This window comes from Dermochelys coriacea, chromosome 4 (genome assembly GCF_009764565.3).
Source record: "Dermochelys coriacea isolate rDerCor1 chromosome 4, rDerCor1.pri.v4, whole genome shotgun sequence".
Taxonomy (NCBI): Eukaryota; Metazoa; Chordata; order Testudines; family Dermochelyidae; genus Dermochelys; species Dermochelys coriacea.
The window spans coordinates 145,954,508-145,974,394 of NC_050071.1; the positions used below are offsets into that span (position 1 = coordinate 145,954,508).

The window sequence follows — 19,887 nt, forward strand, 5'->3', positions numbered from 1 at the left end:
ACCATACCTGTCATCTCTCATATACTATTGAGGTGTTGACTCCCACTTTGGATTGGCCAGTGGTGCCAGCCTCCATCATCCAGCTGTTACATTTTCAAACAAGCCTCTTTGTGCTCTCTCTTGTGCTTGCCCTCATGATTGGGAGAAGCTCTCCATAAACATCTTCAAAGCTACTTTATTATCCTTCTTGAAATCCTTCCTTAACATTCTTCTTTGCCGTGATACCTACAAAAAACTTGACAATGGTTTGGCTGCTGGTGTGCTGAGACTACGGCCTATCATGCTGACCAACTTTGTCTCATTGTTTCCTTGTACAATGAGACAAGTGATGGGATCTAAATTAGCTGTTACAACTCAGGAAAGAGATCTTGGAGTCATTGTGGATAGTTCTCTGAAAACATCAGAGGTAAAAGTAAGCCGGTATGCCCCGGTACGGTGTACTAGTAAGAGCCGGTGCGCTGTACCGGGACCGGCTTTCCCAGATGGCAATTTAAAGCCCTGGGGTAGCGGCGGCAGGGCTGCAGCGGGGATTTAAAGGGCCCCAGAGCTCCAGCTGCCGCTACCATCCTGGTCCTTTAAATCTCCACCTGAGCCCAGCTGCCAAAGCCCTGGGGTAGCGGCGGTGGGGCTTTGGCAGGGATTTAAAGGGCTGGGGCATTAGCAGCTGCCAGAGCTCCAAGCCCTTTAAATCCCCACCTTAGCCCTGCTGCCCGAGCCCTTGGGTAGCAGTGACAGGGCTCTGGTGGGGATTTAAAGGGCCCCAGAGCTCCAGCCACTGCTACCGCCCCGACCCTTTAAATCCCTGACGGAGCCTGGCACAGCTACCCCAGGGCTCAGGCAGGGATTTAAAGGGCTCGGGGCTCCAGCAGCTGCTACCACAGTGGAGCCCCAGACCCTTTAAAGCTCTGCCAGAGCCCAGAGCCCTGGGGTAGCGGTGGCAGCCAGGAGCCCCCAGGGCTCCTCAGTGATTTAAAGGGCCCGGGGCTCCCAGCTGCCACTACCGTGGCTGGAGCCCTGGCCCTTTAAATCAAGATTTAAAGAGCCCGGGGATTTAAGGCCCTGCCTCTTCTGGTTGAGGCCACACCCCCTGCGCAGGACTCCGGCGTACCGGTATGTCCTCTAACTTACTTTCACCCCTGGAAAACATCCACTCAGTGTGCAGCAGCCGTCAAAAAAGCAAACAGAATGTTGTGAATCATTAGGAAAGGGATAGATAATAAGACACAAAATATCATATTGCCTCTATATAAATCCATGGTACACCCAAAATTTGAATACTGCGTGCAGATGTGGTCACCCCATCTCAAAAAAAGATATATTGGAATTGGAAAAGGTTCAGAAAAGGGCAACAAAAATTATTAGGGGTATGGAATGGCTTCCATATGAGGAGAGATTAATAAGACTGGGTATTAGCCAGGATGGGCAGGGATGGTGTCCCAGCCTCTGTTTGCCAGAAGCTGGGAATGAGCGACAGGGGATGGATCACTTGATGATTCCCTGTTCTATTCATTCCCTCTGAACCACCCGACATTGGCCACTGTCGGAAGACAGGATAATGGGCTGGGTGGATCATTGGTCTGATCCAGTATGGCTGTTCTTATGTACTCCCTCGTCTGTCAGTCTGTGTCCCTCTTTGACAGGGTTACTGGCCTCGTGGATTGGGGTAAGTATGTGGTATATCTTGATTTTAGTAAGGCTTTTGACACAGTCCCATGTACCATTCTCATAAGTAAACTAGAGAAATGCGGTCTAGATGAAATTACCATAAAATGGGTGCAAAACTGGTTGAAACACTATACTGAAAGAAAAGTTATCAATGGTTTCTATCAAACTGGGAGGACATATATCATGGGGTTCTGCAGGGGTCAGTCCTGGGTCTGGTACTATTCAATATTTTCATTAATGACTTGGATAAAGGAATGGAGAGTATGCTTCTAAAATTTGCAGATGACACCAAGATGGGAGGGGTTACAAACACTTTGGAGGACAGAATTGTAATTAAAAATGACTATGACAAATTGGAGAATGGGTCTAAATTCAGCAAGACAAAATTCAATAAAGATAAGTGCAAAGTACTACAAGTAGGAAGGAAAAATCAATCGCACGACTACAAAATGGGAAATGACTGCAAATAACTGGCTAGGTGGTCATACTGCTATAAAGGATCTAGGGGTTATAATGGATCATGAATATGAGTCAGCAATGTGATGCAGGTATGAAAAAGACTAGTATCATTCCGGGTGTATTTACAGGAGTGTTGTGTGTAGGACACAGGAAGTAATTGTCCCGCTATACTCAGCACTGGTGAGACCTCAGCTGCAGTACTGTGTCCCGCTCTGGGTGCCACACTCTAGGAAAGATGTGGACAAACTGAAAAGAGTCCAGAGGAGAGCAACAGTGGCAATTCTGCAGAAAAGGACCTGGGGAGTACAGTGGACGAAAAGCTGGATATGAGTCAACCGTCTTCTTGTTGCCAAGAAGTCTCGAGGGAAGTGATTATTCCCCTCTATTCGGCACTAGTGAGGCCACTTCTGGAGTACTGCATCCAGTTTTGGGTCCGGCACTACAGAAAGGATGTGGACAAATTGGAGCAAGTCCAGTGAAGGGCAACAAAAAGGATTGGGGGCTGGGGCACATGACTTACGAGGAGAGGCTGAGGGAACTGGGGTTATTTAGTCTGCAGAAGAGAAGCATGAGGGGGGATTTGATAGCAGCCTTCAACTACCTGAAGGGAGGTTCCAAAGAGGATGTAGCTCGGCTGTTCTCAGTGGTGGCAGATGACAGAACAAGAAGCAATGGTCTCAAGTTGCAGGAGGGAGCTCTAGGTTGGACATTAGGAAACACTATTTCACTAAGAGGGTGGTGAAGCGCTGGAATGGGTTCCCTAGGGAGGTGGTGGAATCTCCATCCTTAGAGGTTTTTAAGGCCCGGCTTGACAAAGCCCTGGCTGGGATGATTTAGTTGGGATTGGTCCTGCTTTGAGCTGGGGGTTGGACTAGAACCTTCTGAGGTGTCTTCCAACCCTGATCTTCTGTGATTCTATGATTCTAACACAAATGATAAAAGGTTTAGAAAACCTGACTTGTGAGAAAAGGTTAAAAAAACTGGGCATGTTTAGTCTTGAGAAAAGACGACTGAGGGGGACCTGATCACAGTCTGTTAAGGGCTGTTATAGAGAGGACAGGGATCAGTTGTTCTCCTTGTCCACTGAAGGCAAGGCAAGAAGCAATGGGCTTACTCTGCAGCAAGGGAGATTTAGGTTAGATGTAAGGAAAAGCTTTCTAACTATAAGGATAGTTAAGTTCTGCAACGGGCGTCTAAGGTAGGTTGTGGAATCCCCATCACTGGAGTTTTTAAAAAACAGGTTGGACAAACCCCTGTCAGGGATTGTCTGAGTCTACTTGGCCCTGCCACAGCGCTGTGGGCTGGACCTGATGACTTTGAGGTCCCTTCCAGGCCTGCATGTCTGTGGTCTGTTATCTCTTGTCTTATACTTAGATGTGTAAGCTCTTTGGGGCAGGGGCCACATTTTTGGTCTGTGTTTGCACAGGACCTAGCCCAGTGGGACCCTGGGCCATGACTGGGGCTTTGGGGCGCTACAGTAATACCAATAATAAGTAATGATAGTGACAATAAAGCAAGGGCAGCTAAAGTGCAGGCTAGAAACTGCAGATCCCTGTCTGCAGTGCTGTGTCCCACTACAAGTGGAGGAGCCTCCCTGCAGAGAATGCAGGTCCCAGCGTGCTCCATCCCTGTCCATGCAGGGAGCACCCCCACAGGGATTATAGCACCCAGCCTGTATTGCTGAATGCTGATCCATTATTTTTAACCGTAGTGGGTGTCAGCGGTCTCCCAACTCCCCATGTAATTAACACCATAGGGCGGAACATTATCTGATGAAGGGAGCTGAAAAGAAAAAATGAAACCGACTCATTTACACTTTGTGAAGCTTAATTAGAGAGAAGAAAACAGAATTCATTTCTTGTCTGAGTCAGTTCTGGCTTTGATATTATGCAGGAAATGTTGACACAGAGCAGTACTCCCCACCCTGCGTTCTCTCCAAAAAAAGAGAGAAAGAGACAAAGTGTGGCAAGGGACCTTCTTGGCAGTCAGCCCAGAGCAGTTTACTCCCAGTGGGAGGAAAACGGGTACAGCTCTTTCTACTGCATATCCAAGGGTAAAACTCAGCTCTGCCTTCCATAGACACATTGAATTGAAGACAGAATCATAGATCTGCCAAAGTCTGGTTCAGGCCAGGACTTGGGATGGAAACAGTTTTAGTGGTGGATAATCTCCTGCACTCAGGTTTCAGAGTAGCAGCCGTGTTAGTCTGTATTCGCAAAAAGAAAAGGAGTACTTGTGGCACCTTAGAGACTAACAAATTTATTTGAGCATAAGCTTTCGTGAGCTACAGCTCACTTCATTGGATGCATCATCCTGCACTCAGTGGACAGAGAGCAGACATCCATTCTTATCCCATTAGATCTCTTGTGGGGGACGCTTGCGGGGGGGAGCATTCAGGGTCTCTTCCCCCACCCTCACCCCCCCGATTTGCTGCTGGGCTTGTACTCAGTAACGCTGCTGAAGCCGACTGCCCTCATTCTGCCCTCCCACTATCGGTATGCACAGGTCGCCCCTTGGCAGCATTTGAGATTGTTAACCAGGGCTTTGTCAAGCCTGACCTTAAAAACCTCAAAGGAAGGAGATTCCACCACATCCCTAGATAACGCATTCCAGTGCTTCACCACCCTCCTAGTGAAAAGTTTTTCCTAATATCCAACCTAAACCGCCCCCACTGAAACTTGAGACCATTACTCCTCATTCTGTCATCTGCTACCGCTTAGAACAGTCTAGATCCATCCTCGCTGGAACCCCCTTTCAGGTAGTTGAAAGCAGCTATCAAATCCCCCCTCATTCTTCTCTTCCGCAGACTAAACAATCCCAGTTCCCTCAGCCTCTCCTCATAAGTCATGTGTTCCAGTCCCCTAATCATTTTTGTTGCCCTCCACTGGATGTTTTCCAATTTTTTCACATTCTTCTTGTAGTGTGGGACCCAAAACTGGACACAGTACTCCAGATGACACCTCATTAATGTCGAATAGAGGGGAATGATCACGTCCCTCGATCTGCTGGCAATGCCCTTACTTATACATCCCAAAATGCCATTTGCCTTCTTGGCAACAAGGCACACTGTTGACTCATATCCAGCTTTTCATCCAAGGTAACCACTAGGTCCTTTTCTCCAGAACTGCAGCCTAGCCATTCGGTCCCTAGTCTGTAGCAGTGCATGGGATTCTTCCATCCTAAGTGCAAGACTCAGCACTTGTCTTTGTTGAACCTCATCAGATTTCTTTAGGCCCAATCCTCTAATTTGTGTAGGTTCTTCTGTATCCTATCCCTACCCTCCAGCGTATCTACTTCTCCTCCCAGTTTAGTCTCTCAAACTTGCTGAGAGTGGAATCCACACCATACTCCAGACCTGGCGTGCAAACCATGCCATCCTCCAGGTCAGTCCTGGGGCCGGTTTTGTTCAATATGATCATTAATGAAGATATTGAACAAAACCAGCCTGAGGACCGACCCTTGGGGCACTCTGCTTGATACCGTCTGCCCAACTAGACATGGAGCCATTGACCACTACCCGTTGAGCCCAACGATCTATCCAACTTTCTATCCACCGTATCATCCATTCATCCAGCCCATACTTCTTTAACTTGCTGGCAAGAATACTGTGAGAGACTGTGTCAAAAGCTTTGCTAAAGTCAAGGAACAACACATCCACTGCTTTCCCCACATCCACAGAGCCAGTTATCTCGTCATAGAAGGCAATTAGATTAGTCAGGCATGACTTGCCCTTGGTGAATCCATGCTGATTGTTCCTGATCACTTTCCTCTTCTCTCAGTGCTTCAGAATTGATTCCTTGAGGGCCTGCTCCATGATTTTTCCAGGGACTGAGGTGAGGCTGACTGGCCTGTAGTTCCCAGGATCCTCCTTCTTTCCTTTTTTAAAGATGGGCACTACATTAGCCATTTTCCAGTCGTCCGGGACCTCCCCCAATCGCTGTGAGTTTTCAAAGATAATGGCTAATGGCTCTGCAATCACATCCGCCAACTCCTTTTGCAACTTGTGCTCGTCCAGCTTTTCTAAATAGTCCTGAACCACTTCTTTCTCCACAGAGGCCTGGTCACATCTTCCCCATGCTGTGCTGCCCAGTGCAGTAGTCTGGGAACTGACCTTGTTCGTGAAGACAGAGGCAAAAAAAGCATTGAGGACATTAGCTTTTTCCATATCCACTGTCACTAGGTTGCCTCCCTCATTCAGTAAGGGGCCTACACTTTCCTTGACTTTCTTCTTGTTGCTAACATACCTGAAGAAACCCTTCTTGTTATTCTTAACATCTCTTGCTAGCTGCAACTCCGGGTGTGATTTGGCCTTCTTGATTTCACTCCTGCATGCCCGAGCAATATTTTTATACTCTTCCCTGGTCATTTGTCCAAGCTTCCACTTCTTGTAAGCTTCTTTTTTGTGTTTAAGATCAGCAAAGATTTCACTGTTAAGCCAAGCTGGTCGCCTGCCATATTTACTATTCTTTCTACACATCGGGATGGTTTGTCCCTGTAACCTCAATAAGGATTTTTTAAAATAAAGCCAGCTTTCCTGGATTCCTTTTCCTCTCATGTTATTCTCCCAGGGTATCCTGCCCATCAATTCCCTGAGGGAGTCAAAGTCTGCTTTTCTGAGGATGAGAGAGAGAATGAGGGCTTGTCTACAGGGCTAGCTAGTTCACAGCAAACGAGGGTGTGAATGTACAGCTCAGTAGTTTGCTATGCACTAACTGGATGTGTTGACCCTGCTACCATGGTGCACTACGGAACTTTCAGTGTGCAGTAGCGTGGATACCTGACACATGACCTTTGGCCATTGCTAGGAGATCGGCCAATGAGACCAATGCAATCTCCATATCAAATGGTGGCTGCATTATATAGGAGTGTCACAGTTACAGGACTAGCTCTACCTTTGTCCCCTTTCAGGTCTCTCTCAGAGCATCTCCTGAGGTGTTAGAATGCCTGTCCTGTTTTGGGGCGGAATCTCACAATTCCAATGCAGCGTAATTACACAGGAATAAAGTTACTATATTCCAGAATAATATCCACATGGGGGGTTATTCGGCATAATTATATTTAGGGTTACCATATCTCCGGATTTTCCCAGACATGACCTCTTTTTTTGACCTTCTGCCCTCCGTCCAGGCGGATTTTTGAAATAAGGGGAAATGTCCTGGATTTTTGCGGACCAGATGTTGCAGCTCATAAAAAGCCATCTCCAAACCCCGATTAGTCCCTCCCCTGCATCTGCCGGATCCTACCCTGGCCCAGCCCAGCCCACGTGCCCCACCAGTTAAGCAGAGCTGCCATGCGCCTCTCAGCCAGGCCGCCTGCCCTGCCACGGGGCCTCAGAGCCTGGCTGGGAGGGGTGATATGGCCAGGCCCCAGCTCCCTGCCCTGGGGAAGGAAGAGGCCCACAGGGAGGTGCTGACTGACAGGCTGGCCCTGCAATCTAGGCCTATGCCAACCATCCTGTCACTGTGACAGGGAGTGACACTGCCCCCCACCTTGAGAGTGAGGCTGCAGGTACCATTTCTAATACCCCTCAGGTACCCCTCCCAGTACACACACACCCTCCAGGATCCCCCAAACCCCCCCCAGTACACACACACTGTCCAGCAACCCCAAATACCCCTCCAGCACCCCACAAAACCCTCCCAGTATACACACACCCTCCAGCACCCCCCAAATAACCCTCCCAGTACATACACACCCTCCAGCACCCCCCAAATACCCCTCCTACTCCACATACACCCTCCAGCATCTCCAAATACTCTTCCCAGTAGACACACATCCTTCCAGCACCCCTGAAATATCCCTCCCAGCACACACACACCTCCAGCACCCTCCAAATATGCCTTCCAGTATATATACCCCTCCAGTACCCCCAAATACCCCTCCCAGTACACACACCCTTCAGCACCCCCAAATACCTCTCCACTACCCCCAAAAATGAATATCCCTCCAGCTCTCCCTCCCTCCCCCCCAACCCCCAGCAGTGTCCTCTGTTTGGGAACTTGAAATATGGTAACCCTAGTTATACCGCTGTCTTCAGGCCAGTCAATTTTCCCATGCAGACAAGCCCTTAGGTCAGGCCCTAGCTAAACTACCTTGTGTAAATTAACCACTTGCCATCCTCCAGGTCTGCCTGGGTTTCACACACCTGCATTTCCTGCCTTTGGGAACCTGTGACCAGTGACATTGACCAAAAACTTTCTTAAAACCAATATTTCTGTTTATTTCATATAGTAGCTGGAACAAAATATTAGAGGAAAATGAGTTTAAACCAACAAATACCTTACACGGATATTTAGTCTCATCTAATCATAGAATCATAGAATCATAGAATATCAGGGTTGGAAGGGACCCCAGAAGGTCATCTAGTCCAACCCCCTGCTCAAAGCAGGACCAAGTCCCAGTTAAATCATCCCAGCCAGGGCTTTGTCAAGCCTGACCTTAAAAACCTCTAAGGAAGGAGATTCTACCACCTCCCTAGGTAACGCATTCCAGTGTTTCACCACCCTCTTAGTGAAAAAGTTTTTCCTAATATCCAATCTAAACCTCCCCCATTGCAACTTGAGACCATTACTCCTCGTTCTGTCATCTGCTACCATTGAGAACAGTCTAGAGCCATCCTCTTTGAAACCCCCTTTCAGGTAGTTGAAAGCAGCTATCAAATCCCCCCTCATTCTTCTCTTCTGCAGACTAAACAATCCCAGCTCCCTCAGCCTCTCCTCATAAGTCATGTGCTCTAGACCCCTAATCATTTTCGTTGCCCTTCGTTGTACTCTTTCCAATTTATCCACATCCTTCCTGTAGTGTGGGGCCCAAAACTGGACACAGTACTCCAGATGAGGCCTCACCAGTGTCGAATAGAGGGGAACGATCACGTCCCTCGATCTGCTCGCTATGCCCCTACTTATACATCCCAAAATGCCATTGGCCTTCTTGGCAACAAGGGCACACTGCTGACTCATATCCAGCTTCTCGTCCACTGTCACCCCTAGGTCCTTTTCTGCAGAACTGCTGCCGAGCCATTCGGTCCCTAGTCTGTAGCGGTGCATTGGATTCTTCCATCCTAAGTGCAGGACCCTGCACTTATCCTTATTGAACCTCATTAGATTTCTTTTGGCCCAATCCTCCAATTTGTCTAGGTCCTTCTGTATCCTATCCCTCCCCTCCAGCGTATCTACCACTCCTCCCAGTTTAGTATCATCCGCAAATTTGCTGAGAGTGCAATCCACACCATCCTCCAGATCATTTATGAAGATATTGAACAAAACGGGCCCCAGGACCGACCCCTGGGGCACTCCACTTGACACCGGCTGCCAACTAGACATGGAGCCATTGATCACTACCCGTTGAGCCCGACAATCTAGCCAGCTTTCTACCCACCTTATAGTGCATTCATCCAGCCCATACTTCCTTAACTTGCTGACAAGAATGCTGTGGGAGACCGTGTCAAAAGCTTTGCTAAAGTCAAGAAACACAGTCTCCTGAGAGACTGAGGGTCTCTCACACCAGGTCTATGCAACAAAGTTTTGCCAGAATAGCGGTGTTGTTTAGCGTGTTGTGTGTACATTCCACATACCTAGCCAACATAGCTATTATGCTGCCAGACCTCCATGTAGATGCAGCTATGCTGACAGAAGAGAGCTTCCATCAGCACAGATAGTGTTGTTCGTAGAAGTGGCGTGACCATACTGACAGAAAATCACCTTCTGTTGGCATAGGCTATGACTACAGTAGGGGGCTCTGCCATAGGCGCCGACTTCTCCTGGCACCGGTGGGTGCTCAACCCCACTCTGCCCCTGGCCCCACCCCGACTCCACCCCTGCCCCCATCCCAACCCCTTCCCCAAAGTTCCTGCCCCAACTCAGCCCCTCCCTGCCCCTATTCGACTCCTTCCCCAGATCCCCGCCCCGGCCCCGCCACTTCCCCACCTCCTCCCCTGAGCATGCCACATTCCCGCTCCTCCCCCCTCCCTCCCAGAGCTTGCAACAGCTGTTTGGCGGTGGCAAGCACTGAGAGGGAGGGAGGATTGGAGACGCAGTGTGCTGGGAGGAGGCGGAGGTGAGGCGGGGAGCTTGGCTGCTGGTGGGTGCAGAGCACCCACTAATTTTTCCCTGTGGGTGCTCCAGCCCCGGAGCACCCACAAAGTCAGTGCCTATGGGCTCTGCCAGTATTGCTTTTATGGTATAGCTGTACTGGCAAAGCATTTATAGTGTAGGCAAAGCCTCAGTCTGACCCACTGTGTTCAAACTGATTTGGGTGCTTCCCAAGGAGAGCAGACTAGAGCCATTAAGGCTATTAGCTCTGTCATTGTCTTTTAATATCCCTTAAGTATAAATTGTAAGGCAAAAGGGCCTCCTCCTCTTTCCCCAGTGTTGAAACTGTCTCATCCCATTTTAGGTCTTGTCTACACTTACAAGTTTTGACAGCAAAACTACCCTGGTGTAGATGTAGTTATCCGAGTATAAAAGTGCTTATACAAGTAAAGTTTATTCTAATCTGGTGAAGTACTTTATACCAGTATAATAGTGTCTACACTAGGAATTTTACTGGCATAGCTATGTCATCAAAAGCTTTGTCTACACTGCCAATTGAACGACAAAACTTTTGTCATTCACAGATGCTTAAAAAAGTCCCCCCTCCCCCCCAAAAGACAAAAGTTTTGCCGTGGTAAGTGGCAGTGTAAACAGCTTGTTGTTGGCAGGAGCGCTCTCCTGTCAACAATGCGTACCCCACTCACAGGGGGTGCAGGTATTTTGTCAGCAAAAGTGCCGACAAACAGCATTTACACTGCCTGACTTTTAGCGACACAGCCATGTCAACACGGCCGTGTCTCTAAAAGCTGTGTAGTGTACACAGACCCCAGAATCACTCCCCTTACCAACATAATTATGCCAGTAAAACTTTATAAGTGTAGACCAGGCCAGTCAAGCACATAAATCACATGTTGGGATACTGATCCAAATATGCCATTCACACAGATATTTATGGTCGTAGTTTGTCACAAGAAGTCAGCACCAAGAAATGGTTTCCTTAAGCAAGGATCAGACACGTATTTGTTTGAGTGAGAGTAAAGGCTTTATCTAGTAAGCTGCAGGTATGTCACAAAAGAAAACCCCAGAGCTCTCTGGGAAGCTGCCCAGCAGCAAAGGGATCTGTTCTCCACTGATACAAGAATGGTAAAAAAAAACCCATAAGAACAAAAGGATGACCATACTGGGTCAGATCAGTGGTCCATCTAAACCAGTATCCTGTCTTCTGACAGTAGCCAGTGCAAGAAGCTTCAGAGGGAATGAACAGAAAAGGCAATTATTGAGTGATCCATCCCCTGTCGTTCAGTCCCAGCTTCTAGCAGTCAGATGTTTGGGACATCTGGAGTATGGGGTTGCATCCCTAACCATCTTGGCTAATAGCCATTGATGAACCTATCCTCCATGAACCTATCTAATTCTTTTTTTAACCCAATTATACTTTCGGCCTTTTCAACATCCCCTGGCAACAAGTTCCACAGATTGTCTGTGTGTTGTCTGAAGAAATACTTCCTTATCTTTCTTTTAAACCTGCTCCCTGTTAATTTCATTGGTTGACCCCTGGTTCTTTTGTTATGGGAAGGAGTAAATAACACTTCCTTATTCACTTTCTCCAAACCAAGGGGAGAGCAGATTCCAAAGTGTACGGAGATAACAAATGCAAAACCTGCTCTTGTTTGGATTTGGCCTTTTCCACTTCTGGAGGTCTTTGAGAACTGTTTGTTGTTGTTGTTGCTTGACCATATAGTGGGTTTGTGTTGGTTTTCATGCAGCAGTTAAATAGTGCTATATAAACCAGTCTAATAAAAATAAATAATTTGAGGGATGATACAGCTGTTCCTTGTTTCATGAACTTTAAGATTCTTCTTCAAGTAGTGTCCGTGTGGGTGCTCCACTTTAGGTGTCAGTGTGTCCCTGTGCCAGAGATCGGAGATTTTAGGTAGCAGTGTTCGGTCAGGGTGTGCGCGCGCAGCAGCTGTCTCGCGGTGTTGTTGGTGTCTCTTGTAGCGCGCGCACGACCCGACCTCCTCTGTTCCTTCTCTACGTCCTCGGCAGCAGACACAGCTCAGTGGCCGTGCTGCCTCTTCGAAAATCTCTAGAAGAGAAAATCGTTTACATCGTAGTTTTAGCTTATTAACTCTTAGATAGTTTGATTAGACTTTACTTAGCCAGTTATTTAAAAAAAAAGTTTTATTTTTCTTTCCCTTCAGTTTTAGTTTCTTAAGGCTTGTCTACACTTACTGGGGATCGACGCGTAGTGATCGATGCATTGGCGGTCGATTTAGTGGGTCTAGTACAGATTAATAGTCTAGCTCTGGGATTAATCTTTTGAAGGTTTACAGGGTCTTTTACCAGTGAAAGAGCCTTGCAGAGTAATATCCTACTTAACCTCAATTTATTAACAATCACCAAAACAGAAGGCACACAATAAGCATACAATGCTCACCACTCCCAATAAAGCAGATGAACTTTTCTTGATAGCCAGTCAGGATCAGGTCATCTGGGGAATTCCAGTTTCTGCCCTGTTTCAGAGTAGCAGCTGTGTTAGTCTGTATTCGCAAAAAGAAAAGGAGTACTTGTGGTACCTTAGAGACTAACAAATTTATTAGAGCATAAGCTTTCGTGAGCTACAGCTCACTTCATCGGATGCATTTGGTAGAAAAAACAGAGGAGAGATTTATATACACACACACAGAGAACATGAAACAATGGGTTTATCATACACACTGTAAGGAGAGGTTTCAGAGTAGCAGCCGTGTTAGTCTGTATTCGCAAAAAGAAAAGGAGTACTTGTGGCACCTTAGAGACTAATCACTTAAGATAAGCGATCACCAGCAGCAGGGGGGGAAAGGAGGAAAACCTTTCATGGTGACAAGCAAGGTAGGCTAATTCCAGCAGTTAACAAGAATATCAGAGGAACAGTGGGGGGTGGGGTGGGGGGGAGAAATAACATGGGGAAATAGTTTTACTTTGTGTAATGACTCATCCATTCCCAGTCTCTATTCAAGCCTAAGTTAATTATATCCAGTTTGCAAATTAATTCCAATTCAGCAGTCTCTCGTTGGAGTCTGTTTTTGAAGCTTTTTTGTTGAAGTTTCTGCCCTGTGTCATTTGCAGTGTGTTGAAGTCTGACAGCTTTGCTTTCGGGGCTGTATCCTGGAGTTGGTTCCTTAGAACTTCCTTTTGGACCCCAGTTTATATAGTGAAACTTGAGTCTTAGCTGTACATTAACCAATCATTGTACTAAGGTACTAAGCTGTACCTTAACCAAACATGGTTAGCATCTGTATATGGGCCTGAATTGTCGCTGCTAGGACAAGGTAATGTTACCTGTACAAAATTCTCTGTTACTTGCATACTCTAGGGGCACCCACCTTTAGCCAGTTCCTAGAGCTCAGGGCATAACCTTATGCTATAGGATACCCACGTTTACCCTTCTCTGGGCTCAAGGCGTAATCTTACACTCTGCGGGTTTCCGGGGTCTTTTACCAATGAAAGAACCTTGCAGAGTAATATCCTACTTAACGTCAATTTATTAGCAATCACCAAGTTTGTGATAGAGCAGAGAAATTAATTTGAGCTAGTGCCCTAACCATTGGCTCATCCTTCCTTTCTTCCTCACATATGGTGCCAGAAGGAACCCCCTTTGCAAAAGAGATATAAATGGGAGATGTCCTGAAGTGGATGGTGGAAGAGCAGCAGCTAGTCTTACTGAAATATTACAGGGTATAAGTACCTACATGAGAAACAAATATTTGATAATTGACTCGCCATTCTAGCAGAGAAAGATGTAACACAGTCCAATGGCTGGAAGTTGAAGCTAGACAAATTCAGACTGGACATGTAACCATTGGAACAATTCACCAAGGGTTGTGGTGGAGTCTCCATAACTGGAAATTTTTAAATCAAGACTGTTGTTTTTCTAAAAGCTTTGCTCTAGGAATTTATTGGAGCAGGTCTCTGGCCTGTGCTATACAAGAGGTCAGACTAGATGATCATAGAATCATAGAAAATTAGGATTGGAAGGGACCTCAGGAGGTTATCTAGTCCAACCCCCTGCTCAAAGCAGGACCAATCCCCAACTAAATCATCCCAGCCAGGGCTTTGTCAAGCCTGACCTTAAAAACTCCTAAGGAAGGAGATTCCACCACCTCCTTAGGTAACGCATTCCAGTGCTTCACCACTCTCCTAGTGAAAACTTTTTTCCTAATATCCAACCTAAACCGCCCACACTGCAACTTGAGACCATTACTCCTCGTTCTGTCATCTGCTACCACTTAGAACAGTCTAGATCCATCCTCGTTGGAACCCCCTTTCAGGTAGTTGAAAGCAGCTATCAAATCCCCCCTCATTCTTCTCTTCCGCAGACTAAACAATCCCAGTTCCCTCAGCCTCTCCTCATATGTCAAGTATTCCAGTCCCCTAATCATTTTTGTTGCCCTCCGCTGGACGTTTTTCAAATTTTTCACATCCTTCTTCTAGTGTGGGACCCAAAACTGGACACAGTACTCCAGATGACGCCTCACCAGTGTCGAATAGAGGGGAACGATCACATCCCTCGATCTGCTGGCAATGCCCCTACTTATACAGCCCAAAATGCCATTGGCCTTCTTGGCAACAACGGCACACAGTTGACTCATATCCAGCTTCTCATCCACTATAACCACAAGGTCCTTTTCCGCAGAACTGCTGCCTAGCCATTCAGTCCCTAGTCGGTAGCGGTGCATGGGATTCTTCCGTCCTAAGTGCAGGACTCTGCACTTGTCCTTGTTGAACCTCATCAGATTTCTTTTGGCCCAATCCTCTAATTTGTCTAGGGCCCTCTGTATCCTATCCCTACCCTCCAGAGTATCTACCTCTCCTCCCAGTTTAGTGTCATCTGCAAACTTGCTGAGGGTGCAATCCACACCATCCTCCAGATCATTAATGAAAATATTGAACAAAACCAGCCTGAGGACCGACCCTTGGGGCACTCCACTTGATACCGGCTGCCAACTAGACATGGAGCCATTGACCACTACCCGTTGAGCCCAACGATCTAGCAAGCTTTCTATCCACCTTATCATCCATTCATCCAGCCCATACTTCTTTAACTTGCTGGCAAGAATACCATGGGAGACCGTGTCAAAAGCTTTGCTAAAGTCAAAGAACAACACGTCCACTGCTTTTCTCTCATCCACAGAGACAGTTATGTCGTCATAGAAGGCAATTAGATTAATCAGGCATGACTTGCCCTTGGTGAATCCATGCTGACTGTTTCTGATCACTTTCCTCTCCTCTAAATGCTTCAGAATTGATTCCTTGAGGATCTGCTCCATGATTTTTCCAGAGACTGAGGTGAGGCTGACTGGCCTGTAGTTCCCAGGATCCTCCTTCTTCCCTTTTAAAAAATGGGCACTACATTAGCCTTTTTCCAGTCATCCGGGACCTCCCCTGATCGCCATGAGTTTTCAAAGATAATGGCCAATGGCTCTGCAATCACATCTGCCAACTCCTTTAGCACTCTCGGATGCAGCGCATCCTACCCCATGGACTTGTGCTCGTCCAGCTTTTCTAAATAGTCCCGAACCACTTCTTTTTTCACAGAGGGCTGGTCACCTCCTCCCCATGTTGTGTTGCCCAGTGCAGTATGGGAGCTGATCTTGTTCGTGAAGACAGAGGCAAAAAAAGCATTGAGGACATTAGCTTTTTCCACATCTTCTATCTCTAGGTTGCCTCCCTCATTCAGTAAGGGGCCCACACTTTCCTTGACTTTCTTCTTGTTGCTAACGTACCTGAAGAAACCCTTCTTGTTATTCTTAACATCTCTTGCTAGCTGCAACTCCGGGTGTGATTTGGCCTTCCTGATTTCACTCCTGCATGCCCAAGCAATATTTTTATACTCTTTCCTGGTCATTTGTCCAATTTTCCACTTCTTGTAAGCTTCTTTTTTGTGTTTAAGATCAGCAAGGATTTCACTGTTAAGCCAAGCTGGTCGCCTGCCATATTTACTATTCTTTCTACACATCGAGATGGTTTGTCCCTGTAACCTCCATAAGGATTCTTTAAAATACAGCCAGCTCTCCTGGACTCCTTTCCCCCTCATAATCACAGGTTTCACAGTAGCAGCCGTGTTAGTCTGTATTCGCAAAAAGAAAAGGAGTACCCGTGGCACCTTAAATTTGTTAGTCTCTAAGGTGCCACGGGTACTCCTTTTCTTTTTCCCCCTCATGTTATTTTCCCAGGGGATCCTGCCCATCAGTTCCCTGAGGGAGTCAGTCTGCTTTTCTGAAGTTCCGGCTCCGTATTCTGCTGCTCTCCTTTCTTCCCTGTGTCAGGATCCTGAACTCGACCATCTCATGGTCACGGCCTCCCAGGTTCCCATTCACTTTTGCTTCCCCTACTAATTCTTCCTGGTTTGTGAGCAGCAGGTCAAGAAGAGCTCTGCCCCTAGTTGGTTTCTCCAGCACTTGCACCAAGAAATTGTCCCCTACACTTTCCAAAAACTTCGTGAATTTTCTGTGCACCGCTGTATTGCTCTCCCAGCAGGTATCAGGGTGATCGAAGTCTCCCATGAGAACCAGGGCCTGGGATCTAGTAACTTCCGTGAGTTGCCGGAAGAAAGCCTCGTCCACCTCATCCCTCTGATCCGGTGGTCTATAGCAGACTCCCACTACGACATCACCCTTGTTGCTCACGCCTTTAAACTTAATCCAGAGACTCTCAGGTTTTTCTGCAGTTTCATACTTGAGCTCTGAGGAGTCATACTGCTCTCTTACATACAGTGCAACTCCCCCACCCTTTCTGCCCTGCCTGTCCTTCCTGAACAGTTATATCCATCCATGACAGTACTCCAGTCATGTGAGTTATCCCAACAAGTCTCTGTTATTCCAATCACATCCTAATTCCTTGACTGTGCCAGGACTTCCAGTTCTCCCTGCTTGTTTCCCAGGCTTCTTGCATTTCTGTATAGGCACTTGAGATAACTTTCTGTTTGTCCTGCTTTCCTAGTATGAGGCAGGAGCCCTCCCCTTTTGCGTTCTCCTTCTCATGCTTCCTCCTTGTATCCCACGTCCCCACTTACCTCAGGGCTTTGGTCTCCTTCCCCCGGTGAACCTAGTTTAAAGCCCTCCTCACTAGGTTAGCAGCCTGCTTGCGAAGATGCTCTTCCCTCTCTTTGTTAGTTGGAGCCAGTCTCTGCCTAGCACTCCTCCTTCTTGGAACACCATCCCATGGTCAAAGAATCCAAAGCCTTCTCTCGAACACCGCCTGCATAGCCATTCGTTGACTTCCACGATTCAATGGTCTCTACCCAGGCCTTTTCTTTCTACGGGGAGGATGGACGAAAACACCACTTGCGCCTCAAACTCCTTTATCGTTCTTCCCAGAGCCACGTAGTCCGCAGTGATCTGCTCAAGGTCATTCTTGGCAGTATCATTGGTGCCCATGTGGAGAAGCAGGAAGGGGTAGCAATCCGAGGGCTTGATGAGTCTCGGCAGTCTCTCCATCACATTGTGAATCCTAGCTCCTGGCAAGCACCAGACTTCTCTGATCACAGTAGTCCCTTCTGGGACTGGAATCTAGGAATCTATAAAAGAGCAGCAGGAATAGCAGAGACAGTTCCAAGAACAGATGTTCCAGAGACAGAACCCAGGTTACTTATGGATATCAACCTTTCTCTGTCCAGGAGGAACCCTCAGGCCCACCAGGTCACTTTTGACCTGCACCTTTGAGCTGCTGCTGCTCACTGAGTAAAAGATTGCGTATTTGGCCCTGAATGAGGACACTGGCACCAGCTATGAGGCTGTCAAAGCTGCCATCCTGGACCAGTTGGAGATCTCCAAGACGTGGGACCACTGGTTTTAGGAGAGCGCTTTTCCTTGTGATAGCAGTTGACCTACTGATCAATGGTTGTGGTCAGAATCTTGGACAGTGCGAGAACTGGTGAATTTACTAGTAGACTTGGGAGGCTGCAGATATGTGTGCAGCAGCAATGGCTGTGTGTGCTGGCAGAAGTTGTGCAGAACATCGAAGACTATATGGAGGTTGAACCTCCAGAGGAAACACCAGAGCCATGGCTGCAGCTCAGACCTGAAGGACACTCGTGGGATGGGCTAGAGAACCACTGGGGAAAAAAATTCTGAAGTGACTCGTAGACTGCAAAATGGATCTAAATATGATGCTAACAAATGTTTTACTTTTAACGGAACAGAGGAAGACAAAAATTCTGTCTCACAATGGAAAGTGACTTTCTGATTGCTGTGTAGGTTTGCTGAGGGACATCTGAAAAGGACATTCACCCAGACTCTAGAGAGAAGACCCAGCCCCTCCTTTATGGAATATGAGAAAACTTTATTCCATTTGGGAATATGGTGGCAGCAAATCATATTATTGTGGGAGCCCCAGAGCCTGGGGTCTCTCTGTGGGATGGACTGTGCCTGTACAAATATAAGGGAGAATCCAATTTTCTTCATGAAATTTCTTCCTCTGTTTTAAAATAAAGACCTGAAACAGTTATTCCTGTCTACAATATGTTTGAATTATCACAGTCAGTTTTTTCTGATTCTGATTAGTGTTGGTCTAATAAGAGTAAATGCTCTCAGCAAAATTTCTCCATTTGGGGAAGGGGAGCTCATGGAGCTACTGTTTATGGTAGTAATGTTGTGGGTTTGTTTACATGAAGTATACTGAATCAGAGAGAAACTTCTTTGTGCATCCGCCTCAGTCTTATGTTTGGAGTCAGGATGAAATTCAAGGGGCCTTTAAATAGGGTCTAAATAGTGCAGCGGCTTGCTGCAGGCTCTTTGCACAATATGAATTTCACTCAGAGCAGTAAGGTTTCTAGTAATTGTGTCCTTCTAAAGTCTGTTAATAAAACATAGCCCAGTAGTTAGTTAGCTCTTTTTGCTGATTTCTGCTTCCAGGGAGCTGCTCTGAAGTACCTGCCTTCGATCCTGGAAGACGTGTTTCAGATCTTCGACTCCTCTGTGCTGGGGTAAGGGACACTTTTCTCCTTCTTTCAGCCAATGCACCAAGCTTGGTCACTCTCTCCACGGAGTGGCATGTGTATTTGTAAAGGGTGTCCTGTATGTTTGTTTCCTCCCCCTGCCACCCAGGCTCACCTTCCAATAGTCCTGCAGTGATGCCCTCATCTTGCATTTGTGACATCACATTCCACTGATGTGTATTTAAAGGTGATGTCAGTAAATTAACACTGCAGGATCAATGAGCGTGGGCACAGGTCACATGTGGAGGACAAAGGACTGGTGTAATTGAAACAACATAAATAATTCTGAACTGGAGCAAAGGAAATAAGGTGACAGTGAAGACAGATGATTCTCCCAGGAAAGGGCCTCCCAGTGAGTGGCTATTGCACTGTTTTCTGGGTGGGGAATGGAAATGCTGCATCCAGATGGGGAGTGCAATAGGCAGAAGTTGTGGTAGGAGGAGTGGTGGCTATTTCAAAAAGGTGATTGCTGAATCCAAGTGAGATTGGTTGATTAAAAAAGAGAGACTGGCATCCGATGAAGTGAGCTGTAGCTCATGAAAGCTTATGCTCTAATAAATTTGTTAGTCTCTAAGGTGCCACAAGTTCTCCTTTTCTTTTTGCGAATACAGACTAACACGGCTGCTACTCTGAAACCTGAAAATTTTAAGTGTGCTCAAATGGTACTCCATTTAGACTGTTCTCAGTGGTAGCAGATGACAGAACAAGGAGTAATGGTCTCAAGTTGCAGTGGGGGAAGTTTAGGTTGGATGT

The 19,887-nt window shown here is 46.9% G+C and overlaps 1 protein-coding gene across 6 annotated transcripts in view; it reads left to right on the plus strand.

Annotated features, from left to right (window-relative positions):
• The window catches only part of LOC119854624 (dedicator of cytokinesis protein 2-like), a 337,122-nt gene that overhangs the window by 146,438 nt on the left and 170,797 nt on the right, over positions 1–19,887 (plus strand). For all 6 annotated transcript variants that reach the window (XR_006280678.1, XR_006280679.1, XM_038399401.2 and 3 more), the window contains one exon: positions 19,052–19,122. Coding sequence is in view for 4 of the 6 variants with exons in the window: in XM_038399401.2 (XP_038255329.1) it covers positions 19,052–19,122 (71 nt within the window). In the remaining 2 variants the exon portion in view is untranslated. The remainder of the gene's footprint in view (positions 1–19,051; positions 19,123–19,887) is intronic.